The 19546-nt window shown below is 50.3% G+C and overlaps 1 protein-coding gene across 2 annotated transcripts in view; it reads right to left on the minus strand.

Annotated features, from left to right (window-relative positions):
* The window catches only part of GALNT14 (polypeptide N-acetylgalactosaminyltransferase 14), a 211821-nt gene that overhangs the window by 56318 nt on the left and 135957 nt on the right, over positions 1-19546 (minus strand). For both annotated transcript variants that reach the window (XM_060117198.1, XM_060117199.1), the window contains exon 3: positions 30-128. In XM_060117198.1, coding sequence (XP_059973181.1) covers positions 30-128 — 99 coding nt within the window. The remainder of the gene's footprint in view (positions 1-29; positions 129-19546) is intronic.

Consider the following 19546-nt stretch of genomic DNA (forward strand, 5'->3'; position numbering starts at 1 on the left):
GGAAGGCTGACAGACGGGAAGGCTCTTACCTGCGGATGGTTCTGAGCAGGGTGGAGCGGGCCTCGTTGTGGAAGGTGATGATGATGCTGGTGGGAGGGAGGTCCGTGCAGTACCCCAGCAGGGTGCATCTGGGGAAGGCAAGGCAGCGGGACAAGAAGACCTTTAGAGACAAAGCAGATCTCAAGGGCTGGAACCAAGGGCATCACTGGTGTGGACAGATGCCTGGTGTCTGGTGGGGTCCCCTCCAGCTGCACAGCACTGTGTAAGACCCCAGGGCCACCTGGCCCTATGGAGGAGCCCAGGAAGCTCCGAGAATGATTAGAGCTGAATCTCCCACCACCTCGGGGGAATTTGGGCTTGGAGTCGAATTAAGTTGATGTACAGAACATAAATGCAGGATTTCCCGCGTGCCTGGGTTACAGCACATAGTTCCTGGTAGCCACATAGTTCCCCGAGCCTTGGGCTCTGCTGTCCAGTCTGCGTCCATCCCAGCCTGCCAAGGCCTCATTGTGTTCTGGGCCAGCAGCTCCAGCCCACCACACCATGCTGACCCCTGACTTCCAGCCACACACACCAAAATCTGGCATATTTAAAGAGGCAGAGCCCTAAAACCCAGCATTCGCAGGAAAAACCCATCTTGAAAAAGCATTCATTTCCCCATGTCCAGGATCATTTTGTATGACAATTACATCTGGGGTAATATCAATTTAATACCTCACTGCAAGCGAAAATTATAGCCCGCAGCCCGAAAATTACTATAATAATGGAAATAAACCCACCAAGTGAGGCTGGGGCCACCAGGGGCGATCCTGGGTAAATGCTGCCTCCTGTTTCTCGCTGTTCCAGGGGTATTAAACGAGGAAGTAAATAACAGATGTTTGGTGAGTCAAACATTTCCTCTCCTCATTTTCTGATTTCTTCCTAGGCTTGGGGCTTTCTTGGGGCTTTTAACTTGGGGTCCAGAGACCCAAGGATGGACTTCAAGGGGACTGTGAGCCCTCTTACATTGTTTGCAAACTTGTATACACAAATGTGTTTTTATTCTCTTCCCGGGGAAGATGGTTCATAGCTTTCAGTAGATTCTCAAAGAAGTCTGTGGCCTGAAACACTTAAGAACCTCAATCCTAGGCCAATGGGCATGACGTCCCTTTGGCCTAATAATTCTGAACACTTTTTCCTACAAGAGCAAACCCTGAATAAGAGGACTTACACAGACAAGGCAGGGCTGTTGTGCTCAGGACCTGAGCACAGACTGGGATGGGTCAGCCACGAGGAGCTAAGAATTGGGAAAGGAAGGCCCCAGGGGAAGAGACAGTGGAAAGGCTGGTCATGACCTTCAGGCCTGCCTGTGCTCCCCCACCAGAGACAACTTCTCACCGCATCACGTCAGCTCCACCTACTAATAAATCCCCATCCCCTGAACCCACCTCTCCTTTCTAGTCCCCCATGGGCCCGGCTCAGAGAGTCTTTACTCCTTGGGGGATTCCTGCAGCAGTCTCCTGACCAGTCACCTTGCCTCCACCCTCTGCCCCTGACAGTCATGTCCAGTCTACCACAAAGCTCTGCCCAGGTCTTCCTCTGGCTTGAAGCCTTCAGTGGCTCCTGATATAGAAAGTCCAAACTCCCTATCACAGCCTTCAAGACCTTCCACAATTGCAACGTCATATGCTGCCATAACTTTCTGTCACTGCTCTATTACCTCTGCATGGAGCAGCGTCCGTTCTCTTTTCTCCATCTGATGAACTCCTACTCATCCTTCAAGACCCAGAGCAAATATCTCTTGTCTGCAAAGGCGTTCCATACTCCCCCAGATAGGTAATGACCTGTGCTTTGTGCTCCCATAATTTTGTACATATCTCTCTCCTGGCACTTCTCAAGATGGACTATCTCCCCCACTTGACTACGAGTTCCTCTAGGGAAGGATCCTTGTCTATCTCCATGTCCCTAGAACAAGAGATAAGTATATCAGATTCCCATTCATGGAGAAAGAGAGAAAGAAATTCAGGAAATGCATTCCTAGGTCAGCTGATGACTTAGCCTTTTATGCTTTTAAAAGGGGAGGTAGCCAGCCTCCCAGATGGCTTCCAGTGATTCTCAACTACTGGTCTTAGTATAGTTCTGTCCCTCACTGAATCAGGGCTAGCTTATAGGACTAATAGAATATGATGGAAGTGACAGTGTGGGACTTCTAAGGCGAAATCATAAAAGCACCACTGCCTTGGCCACTTGGAGGGAAGCCAGTTGCCATGCCACTAGGACACTCAAGCAGCCCTGTGGAGTGATGCTGACGTGTGTTGGAACTGAGGTCTCCTGCCCACGGCCAGCACCAACTTGCCAGACACAGGAATGAGCTCCCCTGGAAGTGAGTCCACCAGCTCTAGTCAAGCCTTCAGATGACGGCAGCTCTAGCAGCTCCAAGCCTGAACCGCCCAGCCAAGATGCTCTGAATTCCTACCTCACGGAGACCATAAGGACAGTCAATGATTCCTGTTGTTTTAAGCCACTAAACTTTGGGGGTGATTTGTTGTGTGTTAAATAACCATTATAAAAGAGGAGGAAAATGCCTTGAAATGGCCCCTAGTGAGAAGAGGCCTTGGACTTGCCTACCTTTGGATTCAGACCTGAGTCTAATCTAGGAGCAGTGGGGAGGGAGGAGGGCCGGGGGCTGGCAGAGGTGGACTTGGGGGGGTGTCCCTCGATTGGTGTGCTGCAGGGTCCATGGGGGGCAAGAAGGGGCTGGGAGGGACCCAGGCAGAAGGGTAGGATAATCATCTGTCTCCTTATAGGAAGGTGATAAAGCAGAGAGCTTAGCAGAACCTCCCTGTCTCCATCAGAGACGGGGAGAGAAGCCAGACGACGCGCAGGATGACTGAGAAGGCCGTGCTGCCAGGGCTGCGCTGAGGGTCAGGCCTGGGCACTGCGCTGGGGATGGCATCCCATTCCACACCCTGGGCGGCAATGGGATCCCAAATCCCAGCTTTTATGAGCTAAGTTATTCGGGGGCAAGTTGGTGCAGGAGGTACCGGGAGTTACCCACTTAGAGAGCTTTTGGGGACAGGGCTTCTTTTCCTGCCTTGGAGGCATCCAGCTGGGCGGCAGGTGTATGGCCGCACAGTGACGCAGCAGCATGCATGTGGCGCTGAGAGAGCAGAGGGAAGCCGACCTCCGCCCAGGGGCGGGGTGGGGGCGGGGGGGGCGGTGAAGAAGGCTTCATGGAGGAGGAGGTACTGGATCTCACAGGGTGAGATAGGGATGGATGGACACAAACAGGGTACAGCATCCCCGTCACAGCATGGTTCTGGACCCGCAGGCCAGATGCCCAGTGAGGCAGTTGGCAGAATACTGGCCCAGGGGTCTGGATACCACTGACCAGCTGGAGACGGTGGGTAAACCACCCACCTCTGCAGGCTGCTGTGTGCTCATCTGTAAAACAGAGCTTGGGCCCAAGGCTCTCCTGTTAAAGGTTCCCAGAGCATCAGTAATCAGTAGCTTTGATCGTAGCTGACGTGCAATAAGCGTGGTTGATGTGAACAAAAGGCCGTGAAGGCCATTCTGCAGCTGAGGCTCAACTGTGTGGCTGGACATCCAAATTTACTTTTCTAAGACTCAGTATCTTCATCTGGAAAGTGGAGACAACAACTTTTAACTTGTAGATTTTTCCCCCTAAATTATTAATATGTTAGGTAATAATAGATGCTTGACAAATAGCGACTATCATTATTATTATTATTATTATTTTTTGCGGTACGCGGGCCTCTCACTGCTGTGGCCTCTCCCGTTGCGGAGCACAGGCTCCGGACGCGCAGGCTCAGCGGCCATGGCTCACGGGCCCAGCCGCTCCGTGGCACGTGGGATCCTCCCGGACCGGGGCGTGAACCCGCGTCCCCTTCATGGGCAGGCGGACTCTCAACCACTGCGCCACCAGGGAAGCCCTATCATTATTTTTAACATCACGTTTAAATCTGCAGACTCCTCCTCCCGCTGGGTGGAGCCAGATCTTGCACAGGCTGGAAAGGCATCCTTAGTGAGTGGTTCTGCCCTGTCTGACAGCAGGTGAGGGGCACTGGGAGGTAAGAGGCGGTAAAGAGAGCATCAGTGTTAGAGAAAGGAACCTGGGCTGTGACGTCGATGTGAATCCTGGATCTGCTGAAAACTGGCTGTGTGCCCTTGGGCACGTCCTTTACCTTCCCTGAGCCTCAGTGTTGTCACCTGTAAAATGAGGACAAATACCTCCCTTTCAGGCTTGTTTGTGGAGATTGCAGAGAATACAGGCAAAACACATGGTGTTTCATAGCTGCTGAGTAAATGGTGGTGAGAATTATTATTGTAATAATAATATTGCCTCCAGGCAACGTTCAATGCTTTTGGACAAGAACTACAAATTCAGAGTTCAGCCAAGGAAGGAAGGGGCTTGGAGATGGCCTAGTCCAACCTCCTAAAGTGGGCAGAACTTGGCCCAACAGGCGTCCATTGGCGCCCGGGATGCTTTGCTCCTGGGCCTCAGCCCCCTCCAGCCTCCTGCTCCTGCAGGATAAAGGACAGGGGCTCTTCCTCGAGGCCGGGCAGAAATCCCATAAGCGCCTCCTGTGTGCACAGACCCAAGGGAGGGCAGGCCAGCAGGAGGTGGTGCATCACAGCTCTGAGGCACGGGCATCCCGGCTCCCGGCACTGTCTTCCTCCTGCCCCTACTCTCAGCTCAGGGTGCCTGGACTCATCCTCCGTCTCCTCGGACCCTCACAACAGCCTCTGAGAACCCCTACTCCACAGATGAGAACAACTGAGGCTCAGGATCTCACTCAAGCTCACACACCTGGTGAGTGGCCGAGATGAGCTGCGTCCAGGTTCCGTGACTTCTAATGTGGTAGTTGTCCCTACCATCCACTGTGAACTTAACCTGGTTAAGGCACAGGAGCCCGAGGGGACGGGGCCCACCTGCCCGAGCCCTGCGCATGAGCCACCTGCCCTTCAAGGCCCAGGGGGGCTGCAGTCCCGCTTGGAGGCGAGCCCTGGGCACTGGCAGCAACAAGGCCAAGGGGCCAGGAAAAATCCTTAAAACAGGCCACTGTGGGGACTCAGAATGTGCGTGGGCTTCCTGTGAGAGGATCTAAAAGATTCATCAAACAGCAAGATCTGTTAGGGGCACCAGGGGAATGGAAAAAGCTGCCAACACTGAGATCTGGCGCCGGCAGATGGACGAGAAACATGTTTATAATTTATTAAAGATTCAGGGGTTTTACTGGAGAGAAGAGCTAGCGAGCAGGAAAGATGGGTGTGAGGGTGCAACCAGGAGGAAGGGCGGGACCACCGCTGTGTGCAGAGACAGATGCCAGCCCTGGGCTGCTGTCCCGATCGCCACAGCAGCTCCTGGATAATGCGTGCTCCTCTGAGCTGATTCTCCACCTGTAGTTTCCTTTTTGACTTTTCATTTTTTAAAGAAAGATTCAACTGACTTAATTTCTCCAAGTTCTGGTGGGTCTCACAGTGCTTCCTAACCATCCATTTCTTGAGTGTTCAGTGTGATTTATTGGCCGAGGATGCTTCCAGAGAGGTGTTCTGAGATGCTAACCCCTGGCACGGGCTCAGAGCTTCCTCTTCCATCTCTTTCCATCTCTCCACCAGCCAATCACTGCTCTGCTGCCTACCCTGCCTCATCCCTGCACCTGAGCAGGTGCCAAGCGGGGATGTTAGAAACACCCCAAGTGAGGATTGCTGTCAGTTATCACAGAACTGTAATGCTGTGCACATGCCTTTTATTTTATTGCACAGGCTCATTAAACTGGCAGCAGCCTGTAAACAGAGTGTTATGATGATGATTATCATTCCCATTTTAGCACTGGGCAGCAGGGAGAAAAGATGTGGTCATAAATTAGAAACATTTGGGGCCTACCCTGGTGGCACAGTGGTTGAGAGTCCGCCTGCTGATGCAGGGGACACGGGTTTGTGCCCCGGTCCGGGAAGATCCCACATGCCGCGGAGCGGCTGGGCCCGTGAGCCATGGCCGCTGAGCCTGCGCGTCCGGAGCCTGTGCTCCGCAACGGGAGAGGCCACAACAGTGAGAGGCCCGCATACCGCAAAAAAAAAAAAAAAAAAAAAAAAAAAAAAATTAGAAACATTTGGGATTTTATTCTCGAGTGTGAAAACAGGAGGGAGTGATGGAGAGACAGATCCGGTAACTGTGAAGCAGAGAGCACAGCATAATAATTATTATCACTAAAATGTCCAGAACTGACAATGGCTCTGTGTCTAGGAGGCAAACTCTCTAAGGGGGGGATTCTGGCACCCAGAGGGGAGGCTGAGGGCAGTTAGAGAAAGGGGAAGGTCACGCAAATAGGCAGCATGACACAGTGGAAATCAGGCCCGGGGTGGGACACACTGGGCCAACCCTTTGCCACTCGGGAGCTGGGCAGTGACTTCCTTGATGAAATTATCCACCTCAGGGAAGGTTTGTTTGTTTGTTTTTTAACATCTTTACTGGAGTATAATTGCTCGACAATGGTGTGTTAGTTTCCACTTTATAACAAAGTGAATCAGTTACACATACACATGTTCCCATATCTCTTCCCTCTTACGTCTCCCTCCCTCCCACCCTCTCTATCCCACCCCTCTAGGTGGTCACAAAGCACCGAGCTGATCTCCCTGTGCTATGCGGCTGCTTCCCACTAGCTATCTATTTTACGTTTGGTAGTGTATATATGTCGATGCCACTCTCTCACTTTGTCACAGCTTACCCTTCCCCCTCCCCGTATGCTCAAGTCCATTCTCTAGTAAGTCTGTGTCTTTTTTTTTTTTTTTTTTTTTCTTTCTTTTTGCGGTATGCGGGCCTCTCACTGTTGTGGCCTCTCCCGTTGCGGAGCACAGGCTCCGGATGCGCAGGCCCAGCGGCCATGGCTCACGGGCCCAGCCGCTCCGCGGCATATGGGATCCTCCCAGACCGGGGCACGAACCCGTATCCCCTGCATCGGCAGGCGGACTCTCAACCACTGCGCCACCAGGGAGGCCCAAGTCTGTGTCTTTATCCCCGTCTTGCCCCTAGGTTCTTTATGACCCTTTTTCTTAGATTCCATATATATGTGTTAGCATACGGTATTTGTTTTTCTCTTTCTGACTTACTTCACTCTGTATGATAGACTCTAGGTCCATCCACCTCATTACAAATAACTCAGTTTTGTTTCTTTTATGGCTGAGTAATATTCCACTGTGTATATGTGCCACATCTTTATCCATTCATCTGTTGATGGACACTTAGGTTGCTTCCATGTCCTGGCTATTGTAAATAGAGCTGCAGTGAACACTGTGGTACATGACTCTTTTTGAATTATGGTTTTCTCAGGGTATATGCCCAGTAGTGGGATTGCTGGGTCATATGGTAGTTCTATTTTTAGTTTTTTAAGGAACCTCCATACTGTTCTCCATAGTGGCTGTATCAGTTTACATTCCCACCAACAGTACAAGAGGGTTCCCTTTTCTCCACACCCTCTCCAGCATTTATTGTTTTTAAACGACTACTTAGTGACCCCTGCTGCCAGGCACTGTCCTGAGCACCTTGCATATTTAAGGTTCATAAATAGCCCTGTGGGAGGGGCCACTGTTTAATGGATTCACTCAGGAGGAGACTGAGGCACAGGGAGGTTAAGTAACTCACTGCAGCTAGTGAGCCCAGGCCTGCTGCACATCCTTGTCACCAAGCCACCACCTCTCCGTGCCAGCACCATTCCAGGCATCCAGGTATCCATAGCTGCCGTCTGTCCCCTAGGTGTACTCTGGGCCCTGCACACCGTGTGGACCCCTGGGCTCACACTCGATCACCACCCCCAAGGAGCAGCTTCTACCAAGCTCTAGAACCCAGCAGGGAGGGACAGGCTGCCTGCCGTTCCTGGGTAGTGACAAGAAGACCGGGACACTGCTGGCTGAGCCGCCACAGGAACATCCTAACAGGGGCTCCCACTTATGCCCAGATGGAGACTGAAAGGGTGGGCACAGGGTGATTTCAACGAGGCCCTGGGAGGCGCGTGAACCTGTTTTTAAGCAGAAAGCTGCAGTTTGTCCCTCCGATTCCCACAGGTCCAGAGCCTGCTCCAGAGGCCAGACCAGACATAGAAAACGAAGGGGTTATCTTCTCCACGTGCCATTTGCCTGAACTCTACAGCTACAAAGGCCAAGGGAAATAGGCATAAGCTGTAAAGCGGGGGTAAGGTAGGGCTAGTTTCCTGGGAGAACACTGTCCCCAAGGGAGTGACGACCTGGATTCCCTGCAGGTGGGTGGGGCACAGCCTTTCCTTGCTCCCCGCTTCCGTCTCTGTCCCCCTGTGTCCTCCCCTATAGCCCAGAAGAGGTCCCAGGGAGACCACGTCTCCTCCCCATTTTCCTGCCACCAACAGCCCCCCAAAGCTGACGTGTGTGAGGGAGAAAGGACAAGAGGGGAAAAGCTCTTGGCCCAGTGACTTTTCCAGAATGTCAGCTCCCTCAGGACAGGGACCAAGAACACCTGATACATTTCCCAGCTCAGTTCTATGCAAGGAAGGCTGCTCTCAGCTATGAGGAAAAGGAAGATGACCGAAAACTATAAAATGCCAAACCTGTAACTGACCTCTAGGTTCAAACTTGACTCTTTAGAAGAGAAAAACACGAGCAGTATAAAAAGTATGACAGCTGTAAAACCAGAAATTCCTTTTAATCTCATTTCATGGGCAACACTATACACTGTAAGGCATGAAATTTTTATTTCGTGTCAACTTCACTGGGATTTCACATGCAGATTAATTTGTTCATCCACATAAACATAGACTGCTCCTACTTCTTGCCTCAAGTCCCCCCTCACTTAGGGTTATGGAAATCCTGCGTCTCATAAAAGACAATTAAGATAACAGTGAGATCTGCTATTCCATGACACGGCTACATTTTGAATTGCTGAGCATGTTATTTTTTTTTTTTAAAGATTGTTTTTTTGACGTGGACCACTTTTTTTAAAGTCTTTATTGAATTTGTTACACTACTGCTTCTGTTTTATGTTTTGGTTTTTTGGCCGCAAGGCATGTGGGATCTTAGCTCCCCGACCGGGGATCGAACCCACACCCCCTGCGCTGGAAGGTGAAGTCTTAACCACTGGACCGCCAGGGAAGTCCCTGCTGAGCATGTTATTAAATTCTAGTATCCTGGGAAGGGGATAAGTGGGCCAGGGCAGGGAATTGAACTGCTTAGGAACTTGGCTGAGCTCTTGGTGGGCAAATGAAGGCCCCCAGCACCCACCTCCTTGTGTAATCTCTTAGCCTTGAGTGTGGACTAAACCTGGTGTCTTGCTTCTAAGGAACAGACTACAGCTAAAGTGATGGGATGTCACTTCTGTGATTAGGTCACAAAAGACAGTGACTTCCATCTTTTTCGCTTGTATGTTTTGCTGAAGCAAGCTGCCATGATGGGGAGCCCCACATGGCAAAGCACTGAAAGTGGCCTCTGGTCCATAGCCTGTGAGGGACTGAATCTTGCCAACAACCATGTCAGTGAACTTGGAAGAGAGTCCCCCCTGAGACGTGCCCTGAGATGCCTGCAACCCCAGCTGACACCTTGAACACTGCCTGTGAGAGACCCCGAAGGAAAGGACCCACCTTGGCCATGCCTGAATTCCTGACCCACAGAAACTGTGAGATGATAAACATTATTTTAAGCCACTAAGTTTCATGGTAATTTGTTATGCAGCAACAGACAATGAATACAGGTACCCTTAGCTCCTGAAAACCCGAGTCCACCAGGATTTCTCACTGCCCTGGGGTCAAAGGTAAATTCTCTCGGGTACTTGGTGGAAGAGCTATGCAAAGGCATCACGATTCTCCCAGCGCAGAGCTCCAGAGCTCCCACTGGACCCTTCATTCATGCTCTGTTGGCATCAAGATGTTGCTAGGTATAGGATTCCTATGGCCACAACGTACAGAGGGAAGTCCTTCAGGGGTACCTTTGGGGTTTGTTCCAGTCTTTAAAGATTCAGCTCCCTTAGGGCTTTTTAATATGAATCAAACACACAGAAAATTATTGAGAGACTCTCTTCTCACTTCTCCCGTGGATGGTGCATAACTAGTACCCTTCCACACGCACAGAGGAGAAGTTAATTCGTCTCATATAATGGATGTCATAGGGCTTTAAGGCTTGATTCACTTGCAGCAGTCCAGTAAAGAAAGGCTAACCTAGGGCTTCCCTGGTGGCGCAGTGGTTGAGAGTCCGCCTGCCAATGCAGGGGACACGGGTTCGTGCCCCGGTCCGGGAAGATCCCACATGCCGCAGAGCGGCTGGGCCCGTGAGCCATGGCCGCTGAGCCTGCACGTCTGGAGCCTGTGCTCCGCAACGGGAGGGGCCCCAAAAGTGAGAGGCCTGCGTACCGCAAAAAAAAAAAAAAAAAAAAAAAAAAAAAAGAAAGGCTGACCTAGGTGGTAACACAGACATCCCTCCATTCCATGAACACGAGGCCATTTGGCAGAGCCCCTGGTCTCAGGCTGGGCCTATTTAGGCCAACAAATGCTTTCCCTGTACCAACTATCACCATGTTCTTGGTTGAATCTATCTGTCAGGCCAGCTCAGGGTCTGCAGTTCACTTCTTGCTCCTCGGAGAACCCTCTGGATTTCTTAGCCACCTACTTCCAGTAGCATCACATTTCTAAGAAAACCTACATCTTGACAATTCTAGGGCACTTCCACCATCATTATTAATTGCAGGCTCCGCAAGCTCATTTTCCTGGCAATGTACCAATGCCCTGAGGGTTCTTTGCTGACATGCTGAGAAGCTAACTGGAGAGGGGTACACTAGGATGTAAGAGGCCATGTTGTCTGGAGGCCCCCAAAGGCTCAGTCTCTGCCGCTATTTTGCAGCCCAGAGTAGCTGGAAGACCTTTCCCTCTCTGGCTCCATACAAACTCCTGGGCTGCTGCAATACTGGACTGGAATGGACCACAGAGCTCCTCTGGTTAGTCAGTCCCTACATTGTGAGCTGATGGACTGCATCTCCAGGAGAAGCCTACGTGTGCTCTGAATAAAGTCTACAAGAGTCAAATAGGTTTGGCACATGAGAAATACTGGAAAACTACTAGATTCACGTTTTGGTGATCCACTCATGCACACTAACATGTTAAAGGTTCTGAGACTTGCGCTAGCATCCTGTTTACCAAGCTTTGACCTCAAACCCTGCCCTAAAATCCTTCACATATCATGGGAACTCACATATTCACAGGATATATATATTGTATTAAGCCTATCACTTAACATCCTACCAAAACCAGAATTTTGTAACACACAGGTTTTAAAAGCATTGCTTCCACCTCCCTCCTTTTATAAAGATGTGCAAACTGAGGCCCAGAACAGTGGGCAAACTGACCTGCCATGTTCACCCTGCTTGGCAGTGGCCAAGCTAAGATCTCCTAATTCTGGCTTGAACTTGCTGCTTCCTTAAAGCACTCAGGCTTGGGGGGCCCTGTCAGATGGTTTAGAGAAGCCCCAGGCCCCAGTCCACATAGGGTTCCTGGCCACCTCTGCTTTCCAGTGCCCTTTTACCCCTCAAAATATTCCCACCAAGGTCCCTATTACTTCTCTATGTTGCTAAATCTAATGGAAAATTTTCAGTCTTTTCCTTGCTTGTCATCTCTGTAGTAGTTAATATTGAGGGTCATACATTTCATTAAATGTTTGGATCTTTGCCCTTGGCTTTGGTAGAATCACCCTAGCATGGTTCTCCTCTTCTTAGGCTGTTTCTTGGTTTTCCTTTTCTTTCCCTCCTCTGAAATTCTGGCACTCCCCTCCACAATTCTCTCCTAAGCCATTCTCTTCTCAGTCTTCCTTCCCTCTAGATTATTTTACTTGCTTCCAAGCCTTCAATTTCCCGTCTGTTTGCTAACGATCCCAACCCTAACCTCAATCTGATGAGCATCTTCTCTTGGATGTCCCCATGAGATGACCTCTTCAGCCACCCTCTGCCTCTCATACCTTACCCAAGCCTGCCGACCCTTCCGTGTTCCCCAGCTCACCCAGCTCACCATCTACCATGTGCCCAAACCCAAGAGATATTCTCGAATCCTGCCTCTCTGTCCCTGACACCAGCCTCACTCAACCTAGTCCTATCAATCCTTCTTACTTATCTCTCAATCTGGCTGTTTCTCTCTATTCCCATCATGTCTTTGCTGGATTACTGCAGCCACTTCCTAGCTGGCTTTATCCCCTTCCAATCTCTCCTGCATGCTGCAGCTAGAATGATCATTCCAAACTGCAAATTTTTAACATGTTTCAACACTGCCCAACTGCTCACAAAATAAAGTTGAAACCCCTAATCACTGCTTACCATCCTCGGTGACCCGGCATCACCTGTGACTCCTCTCTTCACATCCTCCAACTTCCAGCCACCTTCTGCCTCACCTGCTCTTTCCCCTCTGGACCTCAGCAGGTGCTGCCCTCCCTCCCACATGTCTGAAAGGCACTCTCCTCTCTTCTAAGGCCTGGCTATTTGTTCCTCTTCTAATCCTGGCTTGGAAGGTACTTCCCCTCGGAAGCATTTCTTGATCTCCAAGTCTTTTCTATTGTGCTCCCCTAGGACCCTGCACTCACCCCATCACTGTGGTTTATTACCAAGCATTGGGAACTCTCCGTCTCTTCTGCTGACTCTTAGCTGCAATGAAGGCCAGGACTTATTCGTAGTTATAACCTCAGTCCCTGGCACGGCGACTAAACATAGTAGATGTACGATAAACATCTGAATAATGAGTGGATGAGTGAATGGGGGAGGAAGCAGGTGAGGCTTCCATGGGGGCAAAGCCAGAGGAGAAAACGTCCCTTGCCAAGTGACAGGTGGCACCAGCTCATGGAAGCTGCAGAGCTGTAAGCTGAGTGACGAGCCAAGCTCAGTCACACAGAGGAGTCCAAACAAGTCACCAAAACTGAGAATGGTACCATGTGGGGAGAATGGGGAGCCTTGGGCTAAGGCTGTCCTGGGAGACTTCTGGGACAGTCATCTGGTGCCTGTGGACAGGTCTGATGCATTCTCTGTTGCACTGAAAAAACTCAGTCATGTTTAAAAAGCTGGGATGTTCCCCTTGTCCACTGGAGTCCCAGCGATGAACAATGCTTCCTTACGTGGGAGGGGAGAGACTGAATCCTAGCTGACAGGACTGCCAGACTATGACTCAGATGCTCTTTTCTCCCAGACCTGTGCTGTCCCATATGGTAGCCACGAGCCACCTGTGGCTATTGAGCATTTGAGATGTATCAGAATAGAGATATGCTGTAAGTGTGAAATACACACAAGATTTCAGACTGATAAAAAATTCAAGATACCTCATCAGTCATTTTTTTACCTTATTTTATGTCAAAATGATAATTTTGGGTGTATTGGGTTAAATAATACATATTATTAAAACTGATTTCACTTTAAAACTTTTAATTTTTAGGGACTTCCCTGGACATCCAGTGGTTAAGACTTCGCCTTCCAATGCAGGGGGTATGGGTTCGATCCCTGGTTGGGGAGCTAGTATCCCACATGCCTCGTGGTCAAAAAACCAAAAAAAACATAAAAACAGAAGCAATATTGTAACAAATTCAATAAAGACTTTCAAAAATGGTCCACATAAAAAAAAGTCTTTAAAAAAATTTACTTTTAAAAATGTGACTATTAGAAAAATTTAAATTACCTACACGGCTTACATCTATTTCTATTAGACATCGTTGTCCTAGGTCATTACTGAACCTAGCTTGTATATAATCTAATTTAAAATTTCAACATCAGTGTCAGACAATAGTTTCTAGATATTGGGTTCTTTCACATGAGTAAAATAAAATTTTTAAAAATTATAGAGAAGATTACGAGGTTTGCAACATTTTCTTTTGCAGCAAAATTATATTTTAAAACTCTCATCATCTAGCATCATTGTTATTTCATAAAAGAAAGGGTGTTTAAACACTCAAAAAGGCCACAACCTCAGAATCATTAAAAGCATTATAAATTGTAAAATTAAACTTTAAGAAAATCTCCCTCAGCATTTCCCCTTTTCCCCAACTCCACAGATCAGATCTGCACTAATTCACCAAATGGCATCTGAAAGTACAGTTCAAGGGTTTGTCCCACTAAATTATGATGCACCTGTGTCCACCCTCCACAGACAGCACGGATACTAAACGCAGAAGACAAGACATCTCCGTGCTTTGCTCTGGAAGCAGCAGCTCCAGCTCTGTTCTTGGTGCTGCTGATGCTATGACTTGGTATGATTTTTCCAGTCTCTAGCCCCAACGTATCTCCTCACGCACTTCTGTTGTCCAAGCTGTCATGCGCAATCTGGGCTCAGAATGCACACCTAACTTGGCGAATGCAGACGCCTCTGGCCACATTTACACCTCCTAGAAATGACCATGGCTCCGTTCTGCACCACTGTGTTTTTCCAGAAAACTCAGCCCCTTTGAAGTGAGAGGAACACTGAGGTTTGGGGGAAACCACAGGGAAGTAGCAGCGCCTTTTCTCCAGAAAGATCAGCTGCTCTCAGGAAGCTGCAAAGAGGCTTCTCTTGGGATGCTGCCAGGACCTGGGTTAGTTGGTACCAAGCACTACCCAGATGGCAGCTGTGTGCCCGTGTGTGTGCATGTGTGTGTGCAGGGGAGAATGTTCTCAAAAGGCAAATGCAGAGTCTAGCCAGGACCAGGAAGTGTGGAGGTGGGCCAAGGCTTATTTTTGAAATGTTTCCTCAGTATCTGAGACTAGGGCTCCTCCAAGTCTTATTTTAGTCCTGCTTGAATCACATTACACAACAGTAATAACAGATAACATTTATTGAACCCTATGTCTCAGGTATTCTTCCAAGAGCTATAAATCTGCACAATCATTCCCTGAGGTAGGTGCTCTGAGACCTCCTCGCTCATTGTGGAGAAGACTGTGAGGTCACAGTCAGTAAGCAGCAGAGTCTCGATGTCACACTAGATGGTCTGGTTCCCAACTCAGGTCTCACACTCCACTAGAATGACCCTTGATGGTCAGCCATCACACTCGTTTGCAAAACTTTGTTTCATGTTGACCTTTCTCTCTGTCTTTGCTCTTGAAGTCTGCACACTGAAAGGTTCTGGAAAGATGGAAAATCACAAGTCTGGGTGTCCCTCGCCTGCTAAGGAAGGTGTCTCCCCTTGATCTTCCCTGAGCTGTGTCCTGATACTCCTCAGACTTTCCAGCTAAAGGATCAGAGAAGAGTCATTCCCTCCCTTTACCTGAAGGGGGAAATGTTCCTCAAACTGAAGCAGCTGAGATAAGACCTGTAGCCTAGTGACTCCAGGCATGTGGTCAGACCCAGCACACTGAGCGCCAGAATGGTCTGGTTGAGGGCCAAGCATCCAAAGTCTCTTCTTCTCTAGGGGACTAAAACGGTGGGTCCCTGTGGAAGGTCTGAGCTGGGGAGATAAAAAGCCAAGACCTCCCATGTCCGCCTGTACCCTTCTAGACTGTCGGCCCATCCCCGAGTCAGTCCTGTACCAAATTCTGCCTCCATCCCCTCTTTTTACTCTCACTTCCATCTGCCCAAGCCTGGCCCACTCCCTTGATCTGTGGGACTACAATGGCCTCTGACTGCTCCTCATCTCATTCTTCCGCACACCTTCCACATTAATCTTCCTAACACCCTGCTTCACACATGTAACTCTCCCTACTTTCCGTAGTTACCTAAGCTAAACCTTGGCCACATCCCAAGGCCCCCACCATCGTGTTAACCCTTCAGCTCTGCCCCAGGGTTCTCTTGCCTGAACCTTCTAGCCCTGCTAACCAGTCCACGCCTCCTTGGTCATGCCTGAGCCACGACCTCCACACACCTCCCCATCCAGCCACCGTCCTTTCTAGGGCTGCCTCAGTGTAACTTTTGTGCAATGCTTAGCCCAGGTCAGCTCCTCCATTGTGCTTCTCATGGGCTCCCTGGACTCCCTGCCCCTCCTGCATGGCTGTGCTATCTTCGTGGGCAGCGGCCACGTTTCTACTGCTTAATGTTCCCGTGGGCCAGTTACTCAACCGACTGCAGTCACTTTCCTCATCTCTAAACCCAGGATCACAGCAAAGTTGTCATGAGGCTTAACTGAGAGAACATATGTAAGGTGCCTACCACGTGTCAGGGGACTAGTTCGATCAATAAATGTTGGCTGATTATGGTCCTGGATTTATGTGGTAACACAGAGAATTCTTTGTTGAGTGAAGGTCATTTTAAGTTTCCCGTGATTTTTCTCCCTCTGTTCTGAGGATTCATTCCCATGCCTGCAGTTGCACACCCTGACGTTTTCAGTAGACTGTCTGAGAATGAATCCACTGGGGTGCTCTTTGAATCCATCAGGCATCTGCTGATACTGATGAAGTGTCTGAGTGCCAGGCACTGGGCGGAGCTCTGGAGGGAGGTGCAAATGTAAGTCAGCATCCCTGCCCATGTCGCTCAAGGAGGGGAGAGGGAAAGCCTGAAACTCGGGGTAACGGGTGCTGCTCAGAGGTGAGTATGAGGTGCTGACCTACTTAGCCTGAGGGGGCAAAATGTCTTCCTGGAGTGGGGCCCCAACCAACCCGCATTCCTGAAAGGTGAAAGAGCATCCCAAGCAGAGAGAGCAGCAAAGATGAGAAGGCATGAATGAACCCTTGTGCACAGTCAGGCAGCTGCAAGCCTGGGCTTGGGTGGGGTGGGCTGGCAGATTTGCAGGGTTTGGATGGGGAGCGATGCACCGGCATTTGGGATGCTCTCCATGGAGGAGGTGTGGGGGGTGGACCAGTGGGGGGCGGACCAGTGGGGGGCCAGAGCCCAGTGGGAGGGCAGCTGAGGGCTGCTGTGGTCACCCAGGCAGAGGGGAGAGCTGTGAGCAGGGAGCAAGGGCAGGGACCAGGAGCCATGTAGGAGGCAGACCCAACAAAGTGAGGGTGAGAGGGGAAGGGACGCCAAGGGTTTGGCTTGGGTCACAGGGTGAAGAGTGGGCTTGCCCTGGGATGGAGGCATGAGAGCAGACTGGGTACTTGATGTCTCGACAGGCAGGCTCGGCAAGGCCTGGAGTAAGGAAAAAATGATGTGTCCCTATGATGCATCAAGGAGTGACAGGGAGAAGTAGGAAAACAGGGACCAGAGATAACGATGCCTGGTCTGGCTGGCTGCAGGGTCACTGGGAGGGTGAGGTGAGGGCAGAGGTGAGGGCTGTCAGATACGATATGCTTCAGTCCAATGTAAGTGGCTCCTCTTCCTACATCCAGGACACTAAGGACCCCACAAGGGGCCTTGGCTGATCGTGCCCCTTGTCAGTCCAGATGGAAGCCCGGCTGCCACGTGACTCCCCGGGTCCCCCAGCAGAGCCCTGCTTCTGTCACGTCACACATTCCTCAGTGAGTTTTCCCGCTGTCCTTGGTCCCCAGGGCCCACAGCGCTCCATCCCACTGTCTGTCACCACAGCTGCACGGGCAGCCTCCTTCCCACGGCTTCTCCCACCCACGGCTGTCATCTCCTCTCTGCTCTTTTCATCTCTTGTCAAACACGTTTTGTACTTCCTGGACCCCAGCCCTTAAATCACTCCCTCTGCTGGCCTTGGCGTCCATCCCCAGGTTCTGAAAAATGCAAATTTCACCAGACGCGGCACTGCAGTTGCCTCGTGGCTTATTTCGCATTCTAGTTTCCAAAGTAAGTCTGACATTCAGGCACGTGAAGTGTTCGGTGCTGAGAGCCAGGATGAGGCAGGATGCTCTCTGCACAACTTCCCTGCCTGCGCCCCTGCCACCCCTGCCCGCCTTGCTCTCGGAGCCCACCCCAACTCAGAGGTGTGGGACAAGGCGCCAAGCCAGGACCTCTCCAAACTGACTCATATCACCCCTTTGTCCTCGTTTGGGTCACCCTCTGTGCCCGCCTCTTGGACCTGCTTTTACCCACAGCTGTGGAGCAGTGAAAAGGCCCCAGGGCCTGAGTGCTAATGCTGGTCCTCAGACTAATACAATTTGACTGCTTATGACCACAGCTAACAGTCACCGAGTGCTTAAGGGTTAAAGACTGGGCTCAGCATTTGACATGGATTACGGATTTGCTCACCCTCACAGCAATCCTGGGTACTGTTATTATTCCCATTTTAAAGATGAGGAAACTGAGGCTCGGGAGTTGAGTAACTTGCCCAAGGACCAGCTGGCAAGTGGCAGAGATGACCTCTCTCAGGGCTCACATGGTGAGAAGACCTACTCTGCCACTTAGCCAACCAGTTGCCTTGCCTGGGCCTCTGTCTTCTCCGCTGTGAAATGACAATGGCCCCTTCACCCAAAGGGCTACTGAGGACAACATGGGTAAGGAATGTGAGAGTGCTTTGGAAAGTCTCCCATAAATATAAGGTGTGATTATTCTCATTCCAGGCACTTACCACAAGGTTCAGCCTTTCACTAAGGAATTGCCAAAGGTGTCCTGAGACTCCTTGGGCCTCATCAAGCCAGTCCTACCAGCCCTGTTTCTCTCTGGCGTTAGGGGCATCACACCACGCCAAGTGCACTAGGGGTCGGGGGATAATGGTAACTGAACATGACAGCATCCTGGGTTTTAAAGGGAAAAAGCCCGTATGTTCCAACTCCCTATACTAGACTGAAAAACGTGGGCAGGTCACCAGTTTGCAGTCAAGCTGCCGCCCACGTGTCAATTCCAGGGGTAGATGGTTTTGTTGTCGTCATGTTTAATAGATCCTGAGACCTTCGGATAAGTGCAAAGATTGTGTCAAATCAGCTTACATTTGGATCTCCAGCTGGGAGGGAGTCTGGTGACCTCCACTGAGGGGAAGGCATGGAGGGGCAGGGGAGCCATACAAGGAAACGGCCACGGCAGCAATAAAAAAGGACAGCTCTACTGGTTCTGCGGGGCCCTGGAGTCCTGTTAGGAAGGGAAGTGTGTGAGGAGAACGATTAAACCAGGGTCTTGGGGGAGGGCCACTGCTGCTGAGCTAGAAGGAGCCCTGCGTCTGGAAATAGCCTCCAATCCGAGTCAGTTCCTAAGTCACTTCCTGTACATGCTTACTGGCAGAGTATTTTCCACCAGCAGCAGAGCTAGAAGTGACCTTAATAACAATCTCTGAGCTACTTCTCTCTTCTTAAAGGTGAAGAAATGGTCACCCAGAGAGCTGAAGAGTTGGGGAGCATCTTAGGACCTAGATCTTCTCACGCTCCATTCAGCTCTTCCCCCCTCATTTTATCATGCTGCCAAGATGTGGGACAAAAGGCCAGAAACTAATCAGAAGAGGAAGGAGATAATTGAGGACGGACTAAAAGCCAGGCTTCGTGCTTAGTTCTTGGGCAAAGAGCACAGAAAGACGAACAGGGAAGGCGCAAGACCCTCGATCAAGGATTCAAGTGGCCGATACACTTAGGAAAAGGTGTTCCACTTCACTGATTCGCAGAGAAAGGCAGATCTAAACCACAATGAGACACCCCTACTCAGCCTCTAGAAAGGCTAAACTGAAAGAGACTGACGATAGCGAGTGATGGGCTACAAAGACATGGAGCCACTGGAACTCTCACCCTGCCGGTGGGGGTGGAAACGGTCTAACGGCTTCCTTAGATGTTTGACAAAAC

Source organism: Mesoplodon densirostris, chromosome 14, assembly GCF_025265405.1.
Source record: "Mesoplodon densirostris isolate mMesDen1 chromosome 14, mMesDen1 primary haplotype, whole genome shotgun sequence".
NCBI classification, from domain to species: domain Eukaryota; kingdom Metazoa; phylum Chordata; class Mammalia; order Artiodactyla; family Ziphiidae; genus Mesoplodon; species Mesoplodon densirostris.